Here is a 17,495-nt window from a genome sequence, read left to right as displayed (position 1 = left end):
TAGATTTTATTTCATTTCCTTGTAATCAGACTTTATTAAACCGTTAATAAAGTCCATTTATTTCTGTTTTAGGCCTTACTCTACCTTTCTTTCCATTTTTTCACACGATTAGGAAATTTTAAGTCCTTAGCCCGCAAAGGCAAACCACGAACCTCCTCACGGTCTCCACCCTTAGGTCGTGCACTTTCGTCCAGTTAGAAGTCAGATTAAGGCTTCCAGGCCTCGATACGAATTTGGGCAGCAATCCTGCCCTGGCACGCCCGCATCAGGCCTAGAACTGCACTACTCGCCGTTCCTAGGCCAAATTGTTAACATTTTTGGGAAACAAACAACGTGTTCGAATTGTATTTTGCAAATGGGTTCTTTTGGAAGCCTACCATATCCAAGAATAGTACAAATTTTTATTTATTTTTGGTAAGAAAAGGACAAATTTTAGACATAATGAAATCTGCCATCTGTAGTGGGTCTCACTAGTTGACAAAATGGAACACTATGACTATGTTCGTTTTGGGATTTTAGATTTAGAATTCTTTTTTTGGGTACGGTCTACAATAAATTTTCTCTCAGTTATTACTCTTATTTTTCTATCTATCTCTCTACTCATTATCCAAAATTCCAAAACGAATCACTTTTCTATATATCTATATCTCTACTCATTATCCAAAATCCCAAAACGAATATGGTTACATGTGTCTATCGCTTGTATCTACATTAGAATTGACATATGTAGATAGGAACCATATGCTTTGATTGACAAGGGGAGATGGATCCAGAGATCCTACAGGGCACTTCCTCTAGGACAAATTTTTATTTATTTTTGTTAAGTAAGAAAAGGACAAATTTTAGACATAATGAAATCTGCCATTTGTAGTGGGTCTCACTAGTCGACAAAATGGAACACTATGACCATGTCCGTTTTGGGATTTTTGATTTGGAATTCTCTTTTTGGGCACGGTCCGTAATAAATTTTCTCTCAATTATTATTTTCATTTTTCTATCTATCTCTCTCTACTCATTATCCAAAATTCCAAAACGAATCACTTTTCCATCTCTCTCTAATCATTATCCAAAATCCCAAAACGAATATGGTTACATGTGTCTATCGCTTGTATCTAGCTATACATTAGAATTGACCTATGTAGATAGGAAAACCATATGCTTTGATTAACAAGGGGAGATGGATCCAGCGATCCTATAGGGCACTTCCTCTAGTGCACTATGCAGGGAACATTTTTGCCGTCCACGAGTGTTTTGAATGGTTCGGATTTAAAATAACTCTTTCGTGAATTGAAATAGTTCCTTTTTTAAATCCGAATTATTGAAAACACTCGTAAACAGCTGTGATTGTGTCCTGCATGGTGCACTATAAGAAGTGCCCTGCATGATTTCTTTTCCCAAGATGGACCATTATAATTTACAGTATAACTTGTCAATTGATCTGTCACTAATTTGGTTTAAATGCTTCACTACGAACCACACAAATTATGGTATTCCAGTACCTGCTAAGACAAGCAAAGCTTTAGCGCCAAAAAAAAATTGTTAAAGAGAGGGGTCCACAAAAAGTTGTCTAACTTTTTTTAAATATATGTCGATAAAATTAAATTCATTCATAAGGATCCCATCAAATAAGAGAAAATTGACTGTATGAGCATAACTTGTTTTTTAATTGCAAAAAATGCAAGAAAAGTGATTTTTAAATTTTCAGATTTTTGTCACAATGCATGCTCTTAAGATTTTATCTTTCTCTTTATTTATGTGCCATAATTCATCAAATTGCTTGACACCAAATTAAAAAAAAAACTCATTGAAATCTTTAATTTAGTTTCAAGAAATTTTTACATATCATCTAGAATTTTTTTTCAAACCTATGGGAAAAAAATTCCCAAGTTCTAGGCCTTGAACATCAAGCCAATTGAGACTTGGAATTGGATCATATTTGAATTACAAAAAATGAAATGTCTATTCTTTGAAAATGGACGTTGGATTTTTGAGAGGCCACTGTGATTGGATAACGAGCCCCTCTGTAATTTGAAACGTTATTGTCCTATAGGGCTCTGTCACTCTTTCTTCTGTCCAAGCATTTGGACCGCAGTAGAGAATGAAACCATATTTATCATGTAGGGTTTGAGTAGTTGTGGGGCTCCATTCAAGATGATTCGCTCTTTTGGATCAAGGGTTTGAGATCTGCTCCTAGCCTTCTCTTTGCTCTGCAAAATGAAACACGACTAAAGACCACACCAGGGGCTCTCTGGAATGGAATGGCCCTCCAGTGCAAAAGTCAGTACACTTGCAGAGAGAAATCAAGAAGCAAGAACTAGGGTTTTTAGGGTTATTTTCTGCGTACCTTTTCTAGAAAGTCATAATGGGGTATTTATAGAGATTCCCTAGCTTGATCTCCAAGATTGCACCAACGCTCGACACGCGTCAGCTGATGTCACCCTCACGTCACGTTTAGGGTTTTGTAACCGTTTGTTGGATGAGCTGGCACCTTCACGTGCCCCCATCCTTATCATGATAACCGCTCGAATGACGTCACGAACGTTACCACGACCAAGGTTGTTGTTCCCATGCGGGTGAGCGGGAGTAATGGCCTCACGATCGTTCGGGACCGAGCATGGTGTGCGACCGTCAAAGGATCTAGGGCCGAAAATGATTCTTCGACCATAAGAATCGGAAACCGAGCCGGTTAGGGCGAATTGTTGTTGCCAAAGCTTGGGTTATGAGACCGTCGGTATGCCGAACGGTAAAGGTGGAATAACTTGGACTAAATTGGACCACTGGATCACGTTCGGTGCGGCACGAGCTATTTTGCTCGGCTTGCTACAGTAGTCAAGAAGTCCAGGATTTGGAACGTACGTCTTCTCGAATTTTGCCCTCATGCAAAGTCCCTTTATGTTCCACTAGTCTTTGATGGGGCGATAGAAGCTCTGGTTCTTTGGTCCTTTCCGGGATCCGCAACGGGTCTGAAGTTCCTATGGTCAGACTCAAAGGAAGCCTGTTATGCCTAGTTGCCCTGTTCTCCGAAAAAAGTTTCAATGCAAATGATTATTTGCAATGCTCTTTCACATGATGTGGGTCTCATGTATGTATGGGTCTCACCTGTGTGAGACACCTCCCACTCTCATGTCTCCAATTGTAGCTCTGAAAATAGTTATAAAAAATGGTTCAATCCTAAAATCCACTATAAGAATATGTGAAAGAGAGTTACAAATAACTCCATTTTTTTTCTCAGCAAAAAAAGTTAAACCATGTTTAACCAGAAGAGAGAGAGAGAGAGAGAGAGAGAGAGAGAGAGAGAGAGACTATATCTTTGATTGGCAAATTGAGACAAAAGGGTTTGGACCATATAGATAAAGTGTCTTTTGATTTCCCTCAATACTTCCTCCTAAATTTGGGAATCAGACCTAAGGTCAATCTGTAGTCAAATAGGTGGATAAAAGCTAATAAGAATCCCCTACTGGAGCACCTTCACCTGAACCTACAAGTGACAACATCATATTCAGGACCTTGGGACTTTGCAGCGCCCCCTAGCGCTCCAAGTTGCAATGCTCGATCCTGTCCATCCGTCTCGACAATCTGTACTGTCCAAAACACTTTTGGATGGTGAGATGCAGCACTGCAAGGTGCAGCGCTAAACACTGCACCAACCCACCTTCCCATTCATACGCGCAGAGTAATCTATTCCTAATAATAAATGTGGGCTCGAAATCTAGGAAGAATCTAAACCTAACAAATATGGGCAGATGTTTTCCACGACATGCTACCCCTTTGCCCTCGTTCTCAAGTCATTTTCTCATTATTTGTGTGGGCCTGAACTTGTTGCGCACATGGATATTCAACTATTAGAAATCATTTATGCTCCGAAATTAATACAGTTGGGGACCCTTACAGCAACCTGGATGACAAATGAATTACCACCCGAGGTGGTAGCTTGGCAGCCACAAGTTCGAGTCATGACCGCGATGGTGAGATCCAGGTCTATTGTGGCTCTTTGGTCCCCGATCGCGTGTCTTTCAGAGGCCAGAGTTTGGTGACCACTTCGGTCGGGGTTGATGGTTGTCAAGGGACAGGGGACTGTGTTGTGCAGCTTCCGGCGAGGCTTTTCTGGCATCAGTCCGACGATCAGAGACGTTCACCGCGTAGAGTTCGTCGAGTTCTACATTTGCACCAAAAATCAGCTCGATCAAATATCGTTAAGTGCCTCATCGGAACATATATAACTTCAAAAAAATATGAATCCTAATAGATACGAAACACTGGATCAAAACCACTAAATCCATTTTTTTCAGCTTAGCAATCCCTCTAAGTAGAGGGTGGTTCGGTTCAGATCCGGGAACGCTGCTGAGCACCCTACCGAGCAGGTCCAAGGCGCATCTGGACAATTCAAAACTGTTTTCAGCGGTCCAGATTAAAAAACTAACTCTTCCCTGGAAGAGTGGGGAGAGTTTGATTTCAATCCAGATTTGTCGAGATGGACGGTCCAAATGCGCTTGGCATAGCGCTCGGCAGGAACCGCTTGGCAGCATCACTTGGTCGGGTTCAATAAGTTCAAACTTTAATGCCATTCTCCTAAGTACAGTAATGTGTATGCTTTGGTCACACAGATATGGTAAGAATATAATCATGGTCTCTTAAAAAGTGGTGTATTATTATAAAGCGTAATCATATCCAAGCAGGTTCTTGTACTCATTTTTTTGTTGTACCGATATCTAGATCATGCGAAATCTCCCTAAACTATCTAGTGGACAAAAACGCGTTAAAACAACAGTATGGCGACAAATGGGTACAGATGATTTGAGGTGAATCGAAGCAAGTGCGAGGACTTGCATCCGCTTGTGATCCAAATTGAGACTCCGAAAGGAAGAAATGCAGTATCCCAGAAAGTTGTAAAAATATATAAACAGAAGCAATGTTGTGATGGAGCTGCTCAATGCTGCTAATGAGAAAGCAAGATACCAAATAAGCTAATGAGAAGAACCAGGAAAAGAAACCTTGACATTGCTGAAATCACCAATGCTTTCTGCATTTAGATCAAGAACCTGACATCATCTCAGCAGCATCCTTGGAAAGATGGATAATTTGTAAACTCACTCCATGGTTGACAAATAACCCGTGTGGGTAATGAGTTAAGTACTGTTAGCAGTGACGGATCCGAGAATTTCACAAAAGAGAATCGCGAATGCAAAATTAGATAGAGTTTGGAGGGAAAACGGTACAAAAAGTTGAATTAAAAGAGGGTAAAAGGAAAATTGTGAAGGTTTGAAGGGGCTAAAACGGAAAACAAGCCGAAAAAGTCTTAAAATTTGGGGTGCACGGGCCACCTTCTGGCCACACGGACCGCAACCCTTCCTGTCTGCCACTGACTATTAACGTAGCAACATCGTGCGCGCATACACTCAAAGAGAGTGAAAGGGAAAATCTGAACAAAATTGCTAGATTACTAGCTGTTACTCGACACGGTACATACCTTCTATATGACCAATAAAATTAATTAGACCCCATGGATCAATGTACTACACCACATCACCATTGAAAACACAATGAACATTCATACGGTGACAATCTTCATTTCAATAATACATTGAGAACAAGAGATCCCAAAGACAAGAAAATCGTAGAAACCAAAACAGATAAGATTGTGACAGATGGCGGAATCCGCCCCTTGTCCTTCCTCAATATCATGCCTTCGATAACAGGGTAACCCATCGTTACGATGAAAAGCGAAAGAAAAACTTGTATGAACATATAGCTGAACTTTCCTGTGACCATTGCTCTTGTGACTCCTCCAACAAATGATACAACGTTTATAATGGTTAATATTACCAATGGAGCAAGTAACATAATTGATGTCTGGAAATCGATTTTACCCGTTTGGTATAATCTGGTTTGCTCATCGTCGATGACTTTATTGGTGATCATAAACTTGGCTTCTCTCATACCAAGTCTCTTCATAATCGCGTCCAAACTTCCGTACAAATGGCATGTAACTGATTTGATCATCCAAATTCTCTGTTCATTTATCCATGACCTCATTGAGCCTCCAGTTGAGAGGACCTCTTGTATGTGTTTGGATACGGATGACAGGAAAACGAACGAAAATACCATGAAAAACCAGTTTGAAGCCTGCAAATCAAGCAAGACGAATATTTGGAGGAATCTTATGTAAAATGATACAAGTCAGTCTGGGTTTTACGCTCCATTTGTTTCAGCAGAAAACGTTTTATGGGCAACATTTCCACATTTTCTAATATTCAGATCCACGAAAAATAGGTCAAGGAAAAATTTCTTGATTATGCGAAAAACCGTTTCCCACTTTTTAAAGGAGGAAAGGGAGATGAATTTGACACTGTAAGTTTTCAAGCTTTGAAGTTGGAAAGGGTTTTTTCCAACTTTAAAGTTGGAAAATGTTTTCTTGACTAATCGAGAAGTTCACAAACACCACTTTGAGATTACCCCAGTACGCGGCTGGCCCAATGCCACTACCGTAACATTTAGCATTATCATTTTCAGGGTGGCAACCAACACAGAAAAGCTTTCTTTTGCAGAAAACATCCTGCGTAAAAACCTTTTAAGTGGATAATGATAGCTAAGGATAACGTTTTCCATCAAAACAAAAGGAGCACTGCATATATTTTCTAATGCAATAAGGAATTGGCTAGAATTTTTCAAACGGTGAAGAATAGGATTAATGAAATCAAATTGCGAAAAGAGAAAAGCTAACACATTTCTTGGGTTACTGCGTACCTCAGGATATACGGCAATGTCATTCAGTAGACACAGCTGAGGGATGGTTGCAAAGCACCAAAGTGGCAAAAAATAGAAAGGGAAAAATGCGAGTTCTCCATAGCACATGGTTTGAAGAGCAGACATTTTCTTTGGCCCATATATAAGAGGACAGAATCTTGAGAGACCAACTTCTACCAAACTAGAACTCCATCTTGTGGACTGAACCAACACATCATTCAGGTTTGTGGTGCCGGCACCCAAAAATGCAGGCCTCACCGGATCACAATAAACCGATTTCCATCCTTTGCAGTGCATGTTGACGAGGCTTGTAAGGTAATCTTCCGCCACAGAAAGATACAAGAAACCAACCTGCAACCGATATGAAATTTGAACATTAACATTGCACCGCATTTTGAGTCCAAAGTGACTGATGTTCTAATCGAATTGGAGGGCGAGAACATGAGGCCCTTTTTGGTGAATGGTCGGCTGCAACCTTAGTCGGTTTAGGCAGAAATTCAGTCCAAAAAATGGCGCTCAGCCACCCATATGCAATTAAGGAATGCTGGGTAGGATTTGTTTAGGACTTGCCTCTTTGCCCCATTTGGTTTCGTTTTCGTAAGCACAAGACGCTAAATATTGGGTTTCTTTCATCAATGTTACACTTGAGGAGTGCTGGTGATCTTTAGGCTTGTAATGCCGGCCAAAGGATTTGATGAACTCATTGGATGGGCCAAAATACTGTTTAAGTTCCATGACGTCGACATCTGGGAATTCATGAGAACGTAATTAGTGATTCAAACAGCAACGTACGTACATTGCTGAGAAAGTAATAATTCAATTCAAACAGCCACAAAAACTGGGTAGACGTAGCATCAAGCTGTAATATGTAATTGTTGTGCAACTTGCATTGGCTCAACTGCAATCTTCTCTCTGTCCAGTGACGAAAAGAACAACTATACTCCAACGTGCAATAAACGGGCAATGGTACGTCTAACCGGCTCAATATATAACTCTGCACAATACCCCTATAATTGATAATGATCGCCAAACAAGGAACCAACTATAAGTATCCAACCGATGGTGATACTCTTAAGTTACCAAGCTATTCAACACCTTCCCTCACATGCAACTCCGTTTTACAAGTGGAGATGCAAAATATGGACGGATAGAGCAAAATAGAATACAAATGGGGAGAAACATAATACAATCGGAGAACAAAAGCAAAAACGGAGAGACTTGAACCCAAGACTATGTTAAGTAGTCAATTGTTCCAAAAGCTTACTTTGAGAGAAAACGAGCCTAACAATGCATATCAAGCTATCCAACAGATACAAAAAAAAAAATCTGGGGATACAAAAAAAAGCCCATGATAAGATTATAAGATCAACCTAACCTCTTATGGGATTTGCATACAGTGCCTCTCTCTTTATGTAAAAGCCGGTACCAGACACAAGTGGTCCCTGAAGCCCATCCATTCCTTGCCATAGTACCTGAAAATGTAGTGGATTAGAAAGAGAACAAAATTCAGGAGAAAGCAGAGGACCAGTTCCATCATCTTCTCATAATCACCAACCGTAATTCTATATCGCGATAAGATTTTTATTGGAATTTTTGTAATGAAGTGCCTTTTGTCCTAAGACTTGTCCACGTCACTTCTCTAAGTCACCCAAGTTTAGCTAATATAACCTTGAACTTGATTTCGTTGACATAATCTAGGGGGTGTCCTATTTGTTAAAAGAGAGCAAACAATGCCCTCAATCTCATTGGTGGAGAGAGTGTGATCGAGGTCCATCAGCAGCTTGATTGACTGTTTTATAACGAGTTCATTCCACGCATTGTGTACTGCTGCTTTTTTTTTGAACAGCAACATTTTTTTTATTAATCTTTGGAAACAAATTACAAAGATTAAAAGAATAAAAAACACAAAGCATGAAAGCAGAGCAAGAGCAAACCTACAAAAGAAGGTGTTAGACTTGTCTCACATCGCTCATCTAAGCCACCCAAGCTTGGTTAATAAATTCTAGAGGCTACTTCACCTATTGTAAATTGGTTTTAGGTTGGAACCCTCCAAGAAATCTAACATGATATCAGAGCTAGGTGTTGGGTGGCCTCACCTCTCATGAGAAAGTCTCTGTCATCTCTGTCGCCCGAGTCAGTCAGTCAACTCCTGGTCTGTCACCTCCACGTGCATCCGGGCTGCACGTGAGGGGGAGTGTTAGACTTGTCCCACATCGCTCATCTAAGCCACTCAAACTTAGTTAATAAATTCTAGAGGCTACTCCACTTATTGTCAATTGATTTTAGGTTGGAACCCTCCAAGAAATCTAACAGAAGGCACCCCATACTCCAACAATAAAACGCTGCTAGGAACCAAAAGGGAAAATAACTGCCCTTGGATGGTGAGAAGCAAACCAAGCTAAAAACCCAAAAAAGAAACACCACACCCAAGACCCAACCAAAGCCTAGAGGCACCTAAAAGAAACTCCGTTCCAGAGAAGACTAAGAATTAACCATTATCCTAAGAGCCCTAAACAAAGGCCACTGCTTCTTGCCACTACATTTTGTGCTTTAGGTCGGACATCCCTGAAATGTATCGGAGCTTGGTTTTGGGTGATCATGAATCCAACCTCAGTGAAGCACTCCATTAATTCTTGTCTCATATATCTCTATCACATCCACATGCTTCAGTAAGCCACTCAAACTTGATTAATATGGCCTAGAAGCTATTCCACATTTAAAAGATTGATTTTACGTTCAAGTTCCAACATTTTGTGTCCTACAACTCCAAAATAGCCACTGAGACATCATTCTGAACACAGTTTGTGTACAAAAACTACTTATCCAACTCATTTACCTCATTATAGAAATGTTCTTGAGAAGATAAACGGGTAAAGTCTACTTTGACCCATGTGGTTTGTGTCGGTTTGGGTCATGTGCTGATACACCCCATTTGGTTCAAAAGTGTGCACATAACTCCTATGGTTTTGAAAATGTGCAAATTTTTGCCCTGCGGTTATGTTTTCCATCCATATTAATGGACACAACATTAAAAGTCCAATGTGCACTCATCCTCTCCCTGGGTTCTTCTTCTTCCTTAAATCTAACCAATCAATCCCTATACCAAAAATTGGATCCGAACCGATGATATTATAGAGTTTGACGAGTACTACATCCATTTCAAAGTTCAAGTCGCTAAGGGCATACCTTAAAAACATATCTCAACTGGCTGTCATAGACATCAGTCTTGCTGATGTTATGGAATTTCTGAGGGAACTGAACAAAACCCAGAGAAGGGGAGATCTTCGGATCGAGGTGGAAACACATTGCTTGACGGGCGGATGTTGGGTCATTGCAATACATGTCGCAGTCCAACACCAGTATGTAAGGAGAATTGCTTATCATCGCCGATACTCGAAGCTGCAAACAAATTAACCGTTTCTATGAGGCATTTCTGCTGTGAAATTTTTTTTTTTTTCTTATCGACAGGAGAGATCGCTACATCATGTATATATGAAGTACAAAGTACTCCATCCTAAATCAACGGAATCATGTATATATGAAGTACAAAGTACTACATCCTGAATCAACGGGATAGATAGATAAGTCCATCAAGTCCATCAAAAGTATCACAATCACTATGCGCTCAACTCAACTGCAAGCCTCATTAAGGAATGAAATAACCCCAACAAATACAAAGGAAAAAACACTCATACGCAGCTGGAAAGAATCGAACTCCTAATATTCTAATAAAATTCAAGAGTTCTAAACAATTGAACTAACGTGAGTTTATTACATAATCTTTATTACTGGTGTGGGCCAATTGCGTGTGCTTGTGAGAGACAGAGAGACAGAAGGGAATTGAATTGAGAGTGGACCAAGTCAGTAATTAAAGAAATGGGTCCAATAGGACCTGGTTGGAAGGTTAACTTCAATCACCAAAACGTTTCCTTCTAACTTATATAGGATCAAAGCTATAAATAGCCTCTAAGCTCCTTTGTTGACTAATTTTTCATTAATTCCTGTTAACTATAAAATATGGCAAAAAAAAAAAAAAGAAGCTAATGTTGCTACTTTGTTTCCCACATATCACGAAAAATTAAAGGTTCAAAGTGTCTAGTTTTTTTGGTTTTTGTACAACTCAAATGTTCGGGCTAACTTATGCACACATCGACCAATCTCACCGTCCACATTAAATCAAGGTGTTAGTTTGATGGAGATGTTAAACGAGGTTAAATATTCTATTCCGAAAAACCATCTGTACCTCGGTAGTCTGTTCCATGCATTTTCGGTGTCTACCCGGGAAGAGACTTTTGTACAATTTGCGACTGAAAATGCATGGGAACATTGCTACAAACACTTTTTGGAAAAGGCGATATGGTGGGATGTTGAGAGAGAGAGAGAGAGAGAGAGTACAAGGACGTTAAGAGCTCCAGCCTTGAAATGATGGGGAAGAGAAGGCCTTTTCTCGCGCGAGACATAAACCAGGAGAGGCATCTCTTCTGCCTTGTCTTCTTGACTTGCTTCATCAATGGATGCATCATTTATCACCTGCCAAAAAAACACTTCACGTTTCCTACACTGTGCAGTTGGATTTATTTTCAGAAAGATTAATGCACTCCAATTAGTGTGCGATTAACATGATTTTTGACGTAGTTAATGTTGTTGACGAGCTCTACAACATGTACGGTTTCGATCATTAAAATAAACCTGGTATGGGCTGATAATCGACCAATCGCACGGTGCAGTCCCTATATAGGGACGGCAGACAAGCCACTTCTAGCTGATTCCATCCGGTGTTTATTTAGACCTTTTTATCATTCATTTTGCTATAAAAAAAAAATGATGAATTTGTCAACATAAGCCACTTTTGCCTGATTCCATTCCATGTTCGGTGAACAATTTTTAATTGAGGTTTATAGTTACTTCTCATACCTCAAGTAGGTATCTCCACAACTTGGGAGGAGAATTTTCCGAACCGGGCTTGTCGGGATGCTTTGTTAGACTTTCAATCTTTACAGTAATCAATAATATAACTAGGGAAATGATATTGACACTCCAAAAATTGATGCAGGCACTCCAAAAAACAAAGGAAAGTGGTTTTGGAGTTACACTGATTTTAGAGTACCTGCATCAATTTTTGGAGTGCCAATATCATTTCCCTATAACTACCGATTGAAAAATAAATAAATACCTTAAGTGGGTATCAATCATTAAGGAAAACCTACTCGAAATTTTTTCCAAAAGTACTCACTCTGTTCGGATTTAATAGTCCTTTGTTGGAGTTCATGTCATTTTTCAATCGATTATATCTTCCAATTTATAATGTTTTACGTAATTTCGAAAGCATTGTATTATAGAACTAATCGAGATTTATCAAATAAGATCCATATTCAATATGAAATTCATTACGGATTCACAGATATAACCCGTTTTTTAGCCAGTTAGAATAGAACTAAGAACAATTAAATCTGGACAGAAGTATAAAATATCACCTCGATAACCGCAACATGATCTCGGTTGACAATGATGGTTGAATTTTGCCTAATCCTCATCACACGACTCTTGAAGTTCTCGTATTTTTCCTGCACCACAATCAAGAACTTCATCGTACACGATCCTTACATTTGAAGGGCTAAATTCAAGAATTTGGCTTCTCTGTAGTCTGTTGTTGGACTGCAGACTACCATCCTCGTGATTCTAGCAGACCAAAAGTGTTTTTTAACGGTCCACATTAACTCTTTCAAGTTTTTATAAAATCTGGACCATTGAATACAAAGATGAATGGCCACGATGAAATGACACAGGCCTCTGCCGTCCAACTACAGAGAAGCCGGGTCCAAATTCAAACTATAAAATGTTCTTAAATTAAGGAGCCAAAATAATAAAATCCTTTATAGAAATGGAAATTAAAATACGTTGAGAGCGGGAAAAAAAAATTTTATTAAGGTAAGTGTTGAATTTCGAACAATATTACCCGCTCTTTTCTATTTTCTCCTTTTGTGTGTGTGTGTGTTGCAGATCTATGCTAGTAGATTTTCAAGCCGGACTAATTTTTTTTTTCTCTTGTGTTCTTTGTAATTTTTTTTTTTTGGAAAGCGTGTTCTTTGTAATTGGTTTCATTTTTCTTTCTGTTTCTGGGTTTCGTGATTTTCTATAACGAATTCTTCATAAAAACTGCTTGGTAAATGCTTAGAGCCTGTTTGTTTGACCAGATATGCAGGGACGGAACTAAGATGTTACCCTAGTAATGGCGAAATGTATGCGGAAAAAAAATTGCATTACAATAGTAATAGTCATCGACGCTAGAAAAAATTAAAATAACATACCAAAAACTATAGTAAATGGTGTTTTTCATTTGCACATGGAGTTAAAAAAAAAAAAAACTATAGTAAATGATGTTATATAATTTCAATATAGTGCAAATACCATCTATTGTTAAGACAAACTCAACAAGGGATTCAAAACATTCAATTATTTCTCTAACATCAATTAAATATGGACAAATTGAAGAAGACTAACCTTTTCTCAATAAAGTTTGAGAAATCCACACAAAATGCCAAACGATAAATGATTTTTGAATGTTTCGGAAGTCCACCACTGCTCTAAACGAGAAATCCACACAGTGCTACCATCGGAAATTTGGAACTGAGAACCGAAAATAAAAAGAAATCCACTACTGCAGAGTATTTAGGTTAACTTGTTCAGTTTTCTAGGTTAAGTTGTTTAGAGTTAAAGTGTGGAGTTTTTTTCCCTTAATTACACCTCATCCTTTATACTCCCTTCGTCCCTTTTTAAATGTCCTGCTTCGTAACTCCAACTTATTAAAAAGACATCATCATTATACCTTTCACATCAACTTTTTCCTCCACTTTCCCTACTTATCCATCATCATTACACTTTTATTCACTAACTTTTCAAAATGGAATCTACTTTTAGGGACAAAATAGACAATTCACAAACTTTTACCCACTAACTTTACAAAATGGACACTTATTAAGGGACAACCCAAAATGGAATACTGGACTGTAATAAAGGGACGGAGGGAGTATTAACTTTGGTCTATTGAATTTAGTTTTGAAATACCTTTTTAGATTTCCTTTGTTAAAAAAACAAAGTTTAGGACAAGTATATAACAAAAATCTAGCGGTGGCGAGACTATATGAGTTGGAGATAATTTTTTTTTTTTTTACATATAATAATTGCATTTTTTAAAATTCTTGTTGTAACGGTCGCCGCCACTAGACCCCATTGATTCCATTCTTGCAGATATGAGCATCGAACTGAATTCTTGATAAAGGGAGTTACGTAACCGGATTAAGCATGCATTATATAATGATCTCCCACAGACAGTGCGATAAACAATATCTTGAGCTTTATCATCACTAGTTGTTCGATCGATGGAATATTTGATGGAATTATTTATTGGTTCAATATCAGTCCTCTCAAACAATGTGGTATTTAAGAAAATTTTGGAATTTAAGGGTACAAGGGGAAACAGTGAACCAACCTTAACTTTCTCCCTATCGGCCATGAATTCACCACCCGGAGAACTCTCAGTATTACCCTCTTCTCCAAAAAAATAAGCCTCGGGGCATCTGGTTTTAATGCCATATGCCCTACAAAAGGGCACCCAATAGCCCTTAGCAAATCTCCAAGCCTCCTTCATGGCTTCCAAAGTCACAGAACAACCCCCATCATCTGAAAGGTACACGTGGAGCTTATCCGGCGGGTAGTCCAGAGCGATTGCCGATATAACTGTGTTCATAACCTTTTTTTTTAATCAGCAAAAGTTAGTATCGTTAGAATAATCAGATTAACACAGTTATAATAGTAGAAAATAACCATCTTTTTCATGGCATATTCGTTATGCGTTTATGGACATATATATACAACATTCTAATCAACGCCGTCACCTCCAAAGTAGGCTCTTTACTCGGATCCGCAGTGCATATGAACACGTCAACGGCCGGTAGTTCTACATTTTCCGGCAACCTTTCCGGAAAGACGGTCCGGGTAACAGGCCGGAACCGATAAGCTTGGCCCAAGAACCATATGAAAGAGAGTATGAGTTCACCGGTGAAGACTAAAAGGCATGAAAAGGTAGTTGGAAGGTCACTAGGTTTGAAGAAAGAAGCAATTCTGTAGTAAATCAGGGCTATTAGTGCTGTGGAGTGGAGGAGAGTGTGTGATCGGTTGATAATGGAAGATGATTTCTGAACATGGGAGAGGTGTAGAGGAAGGGTAGTGTTGTCCATTAATTATTGCTTCTCCTTTCTCTCCCTTTTCTCCACACTTTGAATGTCTATCCATTAGCATGTGTTTGGGTATATATAAAGAGATATACTTATTTATGGAGGTCAGTACCAACCAATCACAGCCGTTCAAAAGTATTCTGAACTATCCGGATTTTCATAAAAATTTTCCGGGGAAAAGTTTCATTAGCATCCCGACAGTCCAAAATACTTTTGGACGGTCACAATTGAGCTTTGTAAACACTTGTTTACAACGGTACTTCCGTAAATAAGATTTTCTCATATATATGCATGAAAAAACCACAGTTACCAATATGATACTGGGTCAACTCACCTCCACGGGAAATTTTTGGGTACCAGGTGAGTACCATGTGGCCGTGTCCACGTGGTGCCTAAGCAACCCATCTGGGCCATCCAAAAGTGTGTTCAACGGCCTAGATTGAACGCCCCCCCCCCCCCCTCTCTCTTACCCTACCACTCTCTCTCCTCTTTCTCTCTCCTTTTTCTCTCTCCAAATCAGAGCCGTCCAAAACCGAAATGAACGATCTGGATACGCTAAGCAGGCACCACGTGATACCCACCCGGCACCCAATAATTTGTCTCCACCATACCCCTCCAAAACATGATCCAAACCGTTTAATTCTGTGCATCTAGCAAAAAACGTCATGTGAAGAAAAAGTCACTTAGATTAGCCACTATTGTACAAATATATACAACCATTTGTCTAAGATGGACAGTTCAAGTTTTAAATCATGTGGACCGCTCAGTGTGTACATTTTGTTCATGCAACTGTCCATACTCGATCAAGCTAACCTTGTTTTATGGACGTGCTTTGTGAGACTTTGGGAATGAACGGCTTGAATCATCGTTGCAGGCCCATCATGGGACCGAAAGTGGGGATTTGGAGGAGCGTATGCATGAGGTGGATAGTGTTCAGACTTTGTTTATGCACTCCACAACTAATTTTGAGATTATGAATTTATTAACCGGATCGACAAATCTCTAGCAAAGTGATAGCTCTATAAATTTTTTATAGAATAGCCATAGTCGAGTAACTTAAATTTTGTCAATTCCAATATATAATAACATATAAAAATCTAATAAATTGGCGGTGTTGTGCTCCTAATTAAGAAAAGCACTTACTGATATTGGATTAAGCTAATTTGTTGCATGAACCCATAAAAAAAATAATTGAATAATGATCAGTTAGAACATCTTTGTGGGATTAGAAATAGACCCCACGAAAAATCAAAAAATCATTAATCATCTTGCTCATTTAATAAGTACCAAACAAGGGCCAACATGAGCATAAAAAGGAGATTCATTTCAAGCAGCAAAATGGCACCGTCGATAGGCCAGCAGGCTCCCCAAATCTGAGTGAAAGATGCAAGGTGGGATTTTGTGCAAATATAGTCTCTTCGGAGGCATTCGATAAAATTGTAACGATACATAGAAGAATTGGTGCAAATATAATGTTCAATAGTGTATTTTAGCTTTAGCATATGCAAATCATGATGTGTATATTAAAAGGGAATTGATAATACCAAAACCCTTTTTGTTCCTTCCAAAACCTTTTTTGTTCCTGTCAAAACTCATTCATTGCATGACTTAATTGCCCTCCACTACATCACTTACTTTACGAAAATACCCTTTAAAATCCCACAAGTGCAATGCGTTTTCCAGTTCCACGTTTCAAGCAAAAATGCAATGATTCATGAGCTAATTCTAGAGCTAATTTTAGAAGAGAAGCAAACAAAAATTAAACATCAAGCAAAAATGCAATTCACGAGCAAAACTAGAGGTAATTTGAGAAGAGACATAACCAAAAATAATCCTCTAGATTTGAAGGGGTATTTTCTTAAAGTAAATGGTGTAGTGAATGGCAATTAAGTCAAGTAATGAATGAGTTTTGACAAAAACAAAAAGGGTTTTGGCAGGAACAAAAATGATTTTGGCATTATCAGCTCCCTATTAAAATTAGGGAGAATGACTCGATCGTCAAGCAAAAAATAGACGTGTCATGACCTTACTGACATAATTATTCAGTATGACCTCGCTCTATGCTAGCGCTCTCAATTTTATCTGTTGTGAATTTAAATAGTTCGAAACGTATTTTAAAGTTCGCCAATTATAAAAATGAATTTTAATGATGCTTTCAAGCTCGTGTTTTATGCGACACTTGCACTAACTTAATTTTTGAATAGAAAAATATATGTGTTCGACGAGTTCAAATTGTATTTTGTAATGGGTTTTTTGGGAAGCCTACCATATCCAAAAATAGGACAAATTTTTATTTATTTTTGGTAAGTAAGAAAAGGACAAATTTTAGACATAATGAAATCTGCCATCTGCCCATTTTGTACTCCATCTGCCCAAACGAAACCTAACAGAAGTAAATATGCAGTGGGTCTCACTAGTCGACAAAATGGATCACATGACTCTGTTAGTTTTGGAATTTTGGATTTCTGATTCTCTCTTTGGGCACGGTTCGCAATAAATTTTCTCTCAATTATTAGT

General features: G+C 38.7%; 1 protein-coding gene across 3 annotated transcripts; it reads right to left on the bottom strand.

The window, feature by feature from the left end:
- Positions 1-5,464: 5,464 nt before the first annotated feature.
- On the bottom strand, positions 5,465-15,061 carry LOC131315490 (cellulose synthase-like protein G2). 3 transcript variants are annotated; one of them, XM_058344579.1, is made up of 9 exons: positions 14,640-15,060; positions 14,234-14,494; positions 12,219-12,308; positions 11,140-11,274; positions 9,931-10,143; positions 8,120-8,216; positions 7,315-7,490; positions 6,745-7,095; positions 5,465-6,123 (listed from the first exon to the last, which is right to left on the bottom strand). In XM_058344579.1, exons 1-9 carry the CDS (start codon positions 14,979-14,981, stop codon positions 5,566-5,568), a joined length of 2,223 nt encoding a protein of 740 aa, XP_058200562.1. In that variant the 5' UTR covers positions 14,982-15,060; the 3' UTR covers positions 5,465-5,565. The 3 variants fall into 3 exon arrangements, with proteins under 3 accessions (XP_058200562.1, XP_058200564.1, XP_058200563.1); XM_058344581.1 differs by lacking the exon at positions 9,931-10,143 and having other exon boundaries at positions 14,640-15,061; XM_058344580.1 differs by lacking the exon at positions 12,219-12,308 and having other exon boundaries at positions 14,640-15,061.
- Between the last annotated feature and the right edge of the window lie 2,434 nt (positions 15,062-17,495).

Source organism: Rhododendron vialii, chromosome 2a (genome assembly GCF_030253575.1).
Source record: "Rhododendron vialii isolate Sample 1 chromosome 2a, ASM3025357v1".
Lineage (NCBI taxonomy): Eukaryota > Viridiplantae > Streptophyta > Magnoliopsida > Ericales > Ericaceae > Rhododendron > Rhododendron vialii.
The sequence above is the reverse complement of the archived record's forward strand: the minus strand, read 5'-3'. Positions and strand labels throughout refer to the sequence as shown.